The sequence below is a fragment of the Mchenga conophoros genome, linkage group LG6, assembly GCF_057382185.1.
Source record: "Mchenga conophoros isolate Kocher_MC1m ecotype Shallow Benthic linkage group LG6, M_conophoros_male_GT1.1, whole genome shotgun sequence".
Lineage (NCBI taxonomy): Eukaryota > Metazoa > Chordata > Actinopteri > Cichliformes > Cichlidae > Mchenga > Mchenga conophoros.
The window spans coordinates 1924476-1935010 of NC_140531.1; the positions used below are offsets into that span (position 1 = coordinate 1924476).

General features: G+C 42.3%; 1 protein-coding gene across 1 annotated transcript; it reads left to right on the plus strand.

Moving 5' to 3' along the window:
- Positions 1-4452: 4452 nt before the first annotated feature.
- Positions 4453-10102, plus strand: pold4 (DNA polymerase delta 4, accessory subunit). Its single transcript, XM_085275798.1, has 5 exons — positions 4453-4597; positions 5896-6031; positions 6333-6410; positions 9084-9195; positions 9896-10102. Exons 2-5 carry the CDS (start codon positions 5923-5925, stop codon positions 9918-9920), a joined length of 324 nt encoding a protein of 107 aa, XP_085131924.1. The 5' UTR covers positions 4453-4597; positions 5896-5922; the 3' UTR covers positions 9921-10102.
- The last annotated feature ends 433 nt before the right edge of the window (positions 10103-10535 follow it).

Consider the following 10535-nt stretch of genomic DNA (forward strand, 5'->3'; position numbering starts at 1 on the left):
ATCACTTCCATGCTTCCATGTGACTGAAGCACTGGAAACATTGTAATCAGTCTTGGAGCTAATGGGGGTCCAAATAAGGACTTAAGTCCAGTCTTTTGTTTTTCATTGATGTGATGACATCTGGAATTGGTGAGTTTCCCAACGGAGCAAAGAAATTATGAAAATTCTGATTATGATGATAAGAATTATTCTTAAAGTTATTCCTAGATTATACCACACCCCTATAATCAGTGCAGTTAGGGCTCTGAATGAAAGATTGATGAGACCAGTTCAGTGTCTGAATAAATGTTCATATTCATTTGGAAGCTTTTTTGTGGCACTTTTAACCAGAGTTAGCAGAAACAGAGACAAAGCTCACTGAGACTGACAATTGCCTTTCCCACAACACTGGCTCAGAGATTTTAGTCAAAGAACTTTTGAAGGATATTTATCATTTCTGAAAGCTTTACTCGACTTTCCAAATCTGTCTTTTTGTTTAATCAGGGACCCGAATAAGCTTTCTTTTATTCCACTCTTTCTCACATGACTCTGCAAGATCCGCTCTATCAGCTCTAACTCAGGTTCTTTTTCCTGACACAGGTAGGATGGCCAGTCCCCCTGTCTCTTCAACTTGCACGAGCAGTGAATCAAATACTACCTAATGAACATAATAAGGAATCACTAGCCCACAAATGTGTTTCCTTGTTTTATTAATGCTGTGAAATCGTAGGGTTGCAACATGCATGTTGGTCTCTTTCATCTTGTGTAGACACTGGAGGGCTGTGGTCTGTCTCCGGGATGAAATGTCTGCTTAGGGGATAGTGTCTCAGTGACTCCACCACCCACTTCATTGCAAGACACTCCTTTTCCACAGTGGATTATCGAGACTCTCTCTCCTGCAGCAGTACTGCTCCTGTGCCTACTCCAGAGGCATCTGTCTGCTGAATGAAATCTGTGGGGTTGAGGGAGGCAGTAGGTAGGCAGTCTCTGATGTGCTAAGACACTATCCGCTCAAAACACTTCCTGACTACAGACGTGAGGGCTATAGGTCTTTAGTTAATAAGGCCGTCTATGCCAGTCTTTTTAGGGGTGAGAATGATGGTGAAGGCCTTCACACAGGTGGGAACGGTGGCATGAGTGAGGGAGAGGGTGGACAGCCTGGTGAGGATCCCTGCCAGTTGGTCTGCTCAGCCTTTAACCAAATAGTAATTGATACATGGGGCTGCATTACAGTCTATGTGGTTTTAAAGTGGTTTTAACTGGGCTGTCTGCGGTATTATGTTGGAAGTGTCAATCCCATTTCTGTTCATATAACTGATTTCTTTATATTATACAAATACGGGCCATATATTGTAATTTTGTGTATTTATATTTGTTGCTTGACCTGCCCGGAGACTGCAGATGGAAATGAGGTAGCTAAATCTGGTATAATGGATTTCTTCTCCCAGATAAACTGAGTGAAACAAAGATTTGATCATATTTACAAGTGTACTCTTAACACGCTAGTGATGTGTCGGTCGCAAACGAAACGGATACTAGAGCCGACTCTTTGAAGTGAATGACGCGAGTCGGTTCCTTATTGGGAGCCATGTATTTTTTTCTTTCTCTCACCCTCTCTCTCACACTTTTTTTGATAAGGGTCTGGCTGCAGCCACTGTGGAGCGCCATATTGCGACCTCCACAGTAGCCGGAAACACGTACCCTGCATGGATACAGCGGAAAACTTGTGATGTGTTGGTCTAAACGAAACGGCTCTTAGAGCCGGCTCTTTGAAGTGAATGATGCGAGCCTTATTGGGAGCCATGTTTTTTTCTCTGTCTCTCCCTCTCTCTCTCTCTCTCTCTCTCGCACTTTTTTCTGCTTCGCTCTGCATGCGAGCCTTGTGCTTTGTGTTGGGAAGAGGGGGGAGGGGCGGTAGTTACACTTGCAGTAGCACAGGAACAGAGCGGGAGGGAGGGAGAGAGAGAGAGCCAGGGACAACAATGTTACATTAGAAAGGTATAGTAATCATCCACAACTATTTTCAGTTGCAGATGATAAAGGATTCAGAAAGTTTATTCATGCAGGTCCATATGACAGAGAATGTGCATCTTCTTTTTGTTTTCATATTTTAATTTATATTTAATTGTGTTGTGGTTTGCAGTGTTTTGTGTTGTTTCACTTTAAATTTATTTAAAAGGAAAAAGCTGAAAATTTAAATAGTTAAAAGTTGAAATGTAAATAGTTTTTGTATTATATGATTTATTTATTACATTTTATGTGGAGTGAATAAATAAAAGTATATTTACGGTACCCTAGAGACAAAGCACATACAAAGTTGAAAAACACGTACAAACTCCAAAACACAACAGAAGTGCTCCAGGATGCTCGGGCGCAGTGGTGAGCTTTTGTTACCTAGTGCCAACACAAGCCAGGAAGTACCAATGGCCGGATTTGGTGTGTGGTAGTAACAGGTAAATGAACTTTTTTTTAAAATTATTTGAATATATATATGAGTGTTTGTGTATAAATACACAAACAATACACATATGCTTTCAATTGTGTAATTTAAGTGATCTAGGTAGCTCTGTTTGTGCTTTAGAATTTGTACATGTTTTGGAGTTTGTATGTGCTTTGTCTCTAGGGGCCACCGCATGTATTCATGTATAAACAATAAAACCACAAGGTTTTTTTTTTTTTTACATTAGTAATTAGAATTGTATACTGTTGTTGATAATAAATTAATGATAGCAACAAAACAACCCGAAGAGTCGGTTGGGAGCAAGGTTATTAACGTTAACGAAAACTAACGAAATAACGAAAACTAGAAGTGAAAAACATTTTCGTTAACGGAAATAAAAATAAAAACAAAAAAAGGAAAACTAACTAAAACTGTAATGAGTGTTCACAAAACTAACTAAAGTTAACTGAATTTATAGCAAAAATGTGTTTAGTTTTCATTGATGTGTGCGTGTCCTACAATAGTCAAGGGTGAAAATGAAGTTTAGTTTCCAGATTTTTTTCTTGCTGTCTCATTGTGCCAGCAGGTGGCAGCACGTTAGTCGAGTCGTCTGTGTTGCTGCTCCGTCCACGCGCAGAATCATGTCAGGAAAAGTCGGGAGAAAGCGCCAGAGTCCAATTTGGGATTACTTTGAATATGACTGTGTTTTGGATAAAGCAAGTGTCTTGTAGTGGAAAGAGACAAATTATGAGGAACATTTCTAAAGGGAAAAAAATCCCACAAACCTTAAAGTGCACTTGAAAAGCTCACACAAGAAGGCTAACCTAGCTTACCTTGAGAAGGTAAGGGAGCACACTCAACCCTCATCCCCAGAAACAGAAGCTAACCCCAGGCAAGGCAGCGTGATGCATCCCGAGACAACAGGACGGGGACATCTACATAACTGTGTGAGTCAATTGCCTTCAAAAAGTTTATCAATTCACTTGAACCAAAATTACGAACACCTGGTGCTGCAAGAGTTAATAGTCTCATTGGGGCCAAGATATACATTTTATAGTTGCCTGGTATCAATGGTTGTTCATCTGCCTTTATTTATTTATTTAAAGAACCCATAGGTGGGAATGTGAGTTGTCTGTCTCTGCGTGTTAGCCCTGCGACAGACAGGCAACCTGTCCAGGGTGTAGGGTATGGTAGCTGGAATAGTAACATACCCAAGGATAAGCAGAAGAGCATGACTGATATGATGAAACTGGGATTTTGTTACACTTAATTATTGCAAACACAACTAAAACTATAACTGAAACTAATCAAAACTAAACTGAAACTAAGGATTTTCAAAAAAATAAAAACTAAACTAAACTAGCAAACAATTGGTAAAAACTAATTAAAACTGATATAAAATTGAAAATCTGAAGTCAAAACTAAATAAAAATAAAAACTAATGAAAAATGCAAAAATATTAAAACCCTGGTTGGGAGCAATGTTCCCTCTAAGCTGCGCACGTACGCAATTGCGCACTGCTGGCACGGTCTCTGCGCACAGAAAATCTGCTTTGCGCACAAGAAAAATCTAACCTGAATTGAAATTAAATTAAAACTTCAATAATTCTGTTTTGCAGTGTTAATCAGTAAGTGACTGGCTGCTCCTGTATGGGATTAGAACGATGCCACCTTATCCCATAGTCCAGCCAATGATGCGATTCACATTCGTATATACGCAGCTAATCAACGTTGTTGACAGGCTATGACAGCGTTCTTATGTGCCGACACCAGTGTTTTAGCTAGCAAAGCGGCCTGGCTGATGTGGATCATACTCATAATACAAGTCAGAGCTTTATATATATATATATATATATATATATATATATATATATATATATATATATATATATATATATAGAGAGAGAGAGAGAGAGAGAGAGAGAGAGAGAGAGAGAGAGAGAGAGTCGACTCTTTGTAGTGAACTGAGCCGAACGAGCCGGTTCTCTAAATAGATCCGGAATTCCCATCGCTTTAACACACTGATCTGCAGTACGCAGAGCAAACAACAGGTGGCAGCAAAGGAGTGACCCCGGCTCAGTGTAGCGCAGTGACGATGGGAGAAGAAGAAAGTGCTGCAGCCTGAGAGAAGAGAAAGCGCTGATCTGTTTCAAACAGCTGTTATCGCTTAAACAACAAGGTAAGTTCAAAGGACACTCGGGTCTTCCTGCCTCTGTGGGGCTGACAGGGGCCGCCCAAACACACGACGTGTCACAGGAGAAGGCCAGGGTACACTCTACAGCTCAACATGATTTATTAGGCTAAGTGAAAAGATACAGACCAAAACAAATGTCCATCACAGCGCACGTAAATAAATAGGCTGGGTCACAGAAGGATGTGCGGCTAAAACGTGAAGCTGGACCTTAGATTGACGGTGAAACACGAACGTGTTTTTCACGGCGAACCGTATTTCCTGCGCCCGTGGATGTGGAAAAGTAGGGACACTGTGACTCTTCCGTGTTCTTGAAATCAGTGAAGTGGTCTGAAACTAAACGGAGTGATGTCATCGGCAGGTGGTAGTAAACCTGTAATAGCTGGTCAATGCGTGAGTCCTGTGCGGCGTACCTGTGGTCCCCGTTTCTACTTTTCACAACACGTCACTGCATGGGCGTGACGTCAGAGGCGTTCAAAAACTACACGAGTCATTGTTATGATTATGATTATTATCATTATTGTTCACTTTTTCGGTCGAATTTAGAGGCAAAGGCCAAACTAACGAGCTTGCTTATAATCGCCTTCATGTGTTTTAGAAAAATCAACGGTCGGTTTTGCAGCTTCATGCTAATACAACATGTAAGCTTACATGTGGCATATTACACACGTGAGCCGTGATACACCCACTAACTGTGGGTTAAACCGTTTTATCTTGTGACTCGCTATTACTGCGTAATTATTCCTGATTGAAACAGTGGTAATAAAGAATGAGCTGTTTGCAGGTATAATTATAATCAGTGAGTCCTTACTGACCACTTACAATATAAATATTTACATTTACATAAATTCAGCTATATAGACGTTGGATAGCCAAGAACTGATCAGAGCTTCTACCTCGTGACAGAGATGTTCTTTCTGTCTACAAATAGCTTGATGTCATTCATGAGAGAAACGTTTCACAAATGATGGGCCAAGAACTCGTTTACAACTGCTTAAATACCAACAATCAGCTTTGGAAAAACCTGAAAAGACTTTTAGACACAAAAGGTGAGCGTGATGAGGCAGCAGCTACTAACACGACTCTTAGGTTGTGAATAGATATAGGATTCAGTCATTAGGCTCGAGCGTTTTCTTTTTCATTTGAAGAAAATGTTGCTCGATAGCTGACTGGCAGTTGAACGCGTCACTTTGGCGGCCCTTATCACATCAGGGAGTGATGGTGAGCTCGCAGGAGAGTTTCTTATGTGAAATCTTCCATCTTTTTAACAAAAACCCATTGCACAGGTGTGTTTCTGCTGTGGATCGGTCACCATGACAACCAAGCGCAGACTTATCACGGACTCGTTCAAAGTGGTGAAGAGATCCAGAAAAGGAGGGAAGCGAGAGAAGAGCCCAACTCCTCCTCCTTCCCCACAGAAAGGTGAAGAGCAGCACTCTTTGTGGTGTCACTGTAAACAGATTCCCTGCAAACGCAGCTTTCCATGATTCACAAATAAAAATAGTCATTATGTATCTCATGCTGACCCTCGGTGACCCTCGGTTCATCAGTTTAGTGCTTGCTTACTGCCCTCACATGAACATCTACCTGTCTGTCTAAACATGTCCAAAAACCTGCTGCACGAGTGTTCTATGAAAGTTCCAAATTGCAGATCCATCCAGTATATTTACCCTGATGTTAATGTGAGTGTTGTTGTCACATGACCCTTTCTTCCTGTGAGCAGAGGCTGACCGAGTTAGAGAGGAGGAACTGGAGAAGCTCCGACAGTTTGACCTCGACTGGAGTTTTGGGCCCTGCACAGGTAAGATTCATGCTGTGGTAGATTGAGAAGCAGTCCAGCTCCTTGGAATCGTTAGCTGATCCCATTTATCGCTTCTTGCGCTCTCGCTGCGATCAGCTGGTTTTGATTCGCAGGAGAATAATGGCTCGGCCTGCGGTGGGGGCTGTGTCGATTTGTACTGCACAAAAGGATGAGAGTGCCATGCTACAATGGAGACTGCTCCTGGACAGAATCAGCTGCACCATGGTGTTAACACCTGCACAGACAGGATGCTAACGCTAAGCTAGCCAAGAACCCAGAGTGATGTTAAAGCGGAGTGAAGCCCGGCCCTGTGATGAAGTGAGCCGTCGTCTGCAGCGTTCTACAGTAATGTCGCTGTAATGTCTCTTTGTGCTGCTTTCCAGCTTTGCTTTGTGTTCATACCTAAACACTAAGAGAACGATCACGCGTGTCCTCGTTGGGACAGGGATGTGTGTCGGTGTGTGGGGTAGCCTGTAGGTTTATATTGTTAAATGATGATTATGAGACAGAGTAACATGAAAGTAACGCAGTGAGTAGTGTAACAAATGTCTTTCTCCTGGGTGTAATTAAGTAACGTGCTGCATTACTGTTACGATTCTGGTTAACATGTGCAGTAACTTTTTTACTACGACTCCAACAGCGATCACAACAAAGAGAGGAAACACGTCCAACACTCACACACGTTTGACCTTGCAGCTTGTAATGAATTTGCCTGATTGTAGTGGAGACAATGAGCGATATCGTGGAATCAGACCTTAGTGCTGCAGCATCATGCAACCTGTCAAAAATGCACACTGATGGGCCTAATTAACAGGAAATGACCCCGATCCCCCTTATCTGTTACGCTCGCTGACATACCCCAGTCATCACTATAACAGGGCAGCTGTGGTCAGACGTTTATTTACCTTTATTAAGACCAAAGGTGAAATGATCATTTGGGGCTGATTCCTTTGAACTGTTCCTTTTCCAGGTGGAATGATTACACTGCTTACACCTTTAATGAACTTCAAAACAACAATTGGATATACAAGTTTTCATGGGTGTAACTTTGTGCTGAACATTTGGGGCGGTCAAGAGCTCTGTCTGAATAAATAAATAAATCTGGGTAAATTCCCAGATAATTAAACATGCAGCTATTTTCCTGGTAATAACTGAAATGAGTAAAGAAAATCAACAGCCTATTTATGCAAGATAATTCATCATTTTATTGGGGGGGGGTTTGATTGGCTGGGTCTGATTATTGGGGGGGTCATAACCCCCCTAACTCCTCTGGAAATTATTGCCCTGCAAGTTTTCCATTTATTTGGGATTTCAGGTAAAAATATACGGACACCCTGCTAGTATTTGGTTGAATTTCTCTTAGGAAGTCGTACCTCGTCCAGACGCAGTTGGTAGTCATCGTCAGCCTGCTGGCACGATTGTGGCTGGGCATTTTACCACTCTTCTTGGTAGGATTGGTTGAGTTCATTTGAATTGGTTGGTTTTCTGGCACGGAGCTGGGTTTTAAGCGTAGTGTACGAATTTACAGTAGGGTTGAGGTCAGGGCTTTATATATTCCAAAACAAAGTTGTAATGTGTGTTTGGCACCATTGTACTGTTGGAAGTCCCAGTTGCGTCCAAGTTTCAAGCTGCTGATTTAAGGTGAAGTTAAGAATTTGGAGGTAGTCCAAAAATCCCGTGACTGTGAAGCCTTTCTCCACAAGGCATGTTTTCATGTTGACAGCCACAGATTTCAGTCGAGCTTGAAGATGTTTTGGGATTAGGGCTCATTTCTTGGTCGCCACTCTCTCCACACCAATGTAAATCCTGGTTCACTGTGGACAGACACTGGTGTTTCAGCAGGGCAGGCAGGAATCAGCATGCAGGGAGTTGCACACTATTCATCCACTGCAGTGTGACTGTGTGTCTGTCTGTTGGACAAACCATGAACAAAATGTGAGTTTATGTGACAGGCTCGTGGTAAACGTCTGTATAAGTGGAGCAGAGAGGCCGTATGTGAGACCAGTCCATTTGTTTCTCAACTTAAGCATTTTGGCTGCCACCATGTTGCTTTGATCTAGTGAGATGTAAACAAATTTGGATGAATGGCTTCAAAAAGATGCTTGGTTAACAAAATGCTTGTGTTAAATGTAATCTGTGCTAATTAGACTGGATTCTTGGATTTCAATCACCAAAGTTAAAAACATGGTGGGGAGGTCTACTTCAGGGACTCCATTTTCTGGAGCAGACTCACACAGCAACTACTACCTGTGCCTCCACACCTGCTGATCGAAGCAGCCACGCCTCAACTTCAGTTAATGACGTGACCGCCCGCAGAAGACAACTGCCCCACGAGTCTGTAGGCAGGACCACAGACGTGCACAGACACAGAAACGTGTCCTGAGCTGATCCTCGACTGTGCAAAACATTATAAACAATAAGTACATTTAGATTAAAAAACTGAAAATGTACATTGTGCAAATAGAAAATGGGATGTTCAAGTGCTTTGTGCCATATTAGCACAGCAACGCAGAGTGACCAGAGTGATGTAAGCCGTAGTAATCCTGCTAGGTGTGTGTGTGCTCGCCTGTTGTCCTGATGCTCACTGCACTGCGTTAGTTTTGGGTCCGTTCTTTGCTAGCAGTAAAACAGACTGAAGTGACTGAATGATTCATCCTGATGTGTCTGTGTCAGGTATCAGCAGGCTGCAGAGGTGGGAGAGAGCAAAGCTTCATGGTCTGAACCCACCTGAGGAGATCAGAGACCTGCTGCTACAAACCCACGCCGACCCAGAGTACAACCTGGGGTAACACACACACACACACACACACCCACACACACACACTTGTATCCCCAGAATATTTGAAAAGACCACAACATGATGGGTCATAAACATTACTGAAGGATGAGTGACAGCCCAGATGTTGACAGCTTAAAGCTGATTTGTGTCAGAAGGGTTCATGAAGCCATCAGGTTCCAGACACATCACCTCGTAACAGACACAAACATAGTGTGCAAATTAAAGGTCACATTGTTTCTTTTGTTAAAAATGTTCTCTTTTTATCTCTAAGGAGATGTAGAGAAGTGCCCCTCAGCTGTAAAAGCCTCTTCATGAGGACAATACCTCAAGAACGAGGTGACGTAGGCTCTGGAGATACACGTGCATCTGCTAAAAATCCCGGATGAGTTCGAATCTCCCTGATCTTCAAAGTCCGTTTCAGCAGTTTTTTGAGAATCACCTAAGATTTTCACATTTATACCATAGACGTATCTGCTAGGAGGCTGGAGGGCAGCACTGGCAGCTGCCAGCATTTTTCATAACATAATATTAATGGATTTGAATAAAAAAGCTTCATTTTGAAGATGTCACATAAAACAAGTTAAACATGATTAAGGTTTTCTTACAAAGCCAATCACTGATGGATGGAACACTTGGAGAACTGTCAAGTGTACTTTCATTGTTTTTGCTCACTGGCTGAGTGACGATTGTGTTCTCTGTCTTTCAGCTTGTGGAGTGGATATCCTCTCTGAGGAGGACACAAACAAACTGCAGTCAAAACCAGGGTTTTTTTACGTCAGCGTTTTATATGAAAAGGAAAAGAGGAAGAAACAAATCTGTACAACAGCAACCATGTTCCAGCGACTAAACCCTGCCGTTGTCTTTGTGTGGTTTAGTAGCTTGTAATATTTTTAATAAACACATTGAACCCAAACTGACTTATTCTTGTCTTATTATGCAAGTTTAATGTTGTTTGTTGAAATAAATAGTGAAAGACACATGAAGGACAAATCAATTCCCTCGGCTTCTTCCATGTGCTCTGTAATCTGACACCTGTTTGCTTCAGGGTTTTTATAACTGCTGGATTTTTAATTCCTGGTCTGAAGAGGATGAGAGGTGAGTAGGGCTAATGGAGCGTCAGTGCTCTGCATACATGTTAGCCCGCCTTCCGTGCCGCCTGATTGGTTTGTTGTTTACTCACACATTCGGTGCTAATTGGCTGTCACTCGAAGAGCTGAGCGACAGCAGTCGCACGACCTGCTGATTGGTGGAGAGGCTCCGGGCTGCCATCAGAGGCGGGGCACTCAGGTTGTAAATCTTTCGGTGGGCGGGACAATGACCGTCTACATGCGTGATCGACTTTATTC

Coding starts and splice junctions, on each gene's coding strand:
- pold4 (XM_085275798.1), top strand. CDS start 5,923: ATGACAACCAAGCGCAGACTTATCACGGACTCGTTCAAAGTGGTGAAG. Junction 6,032..6,332: donor TCCTCCTTCCCCACAGAAAG/GTGAAGAGCAGC, acceptor TCCTGTGAGCAG/AGGCTGACCGAGTTAGAGAG. Junction 9,196..9,895: donor GACCCAGAGTACAACCTGGG/GTAACACACACA, acceptor TCTGTCTTTCAG/CTTGTGGAGTGGATATCCTC.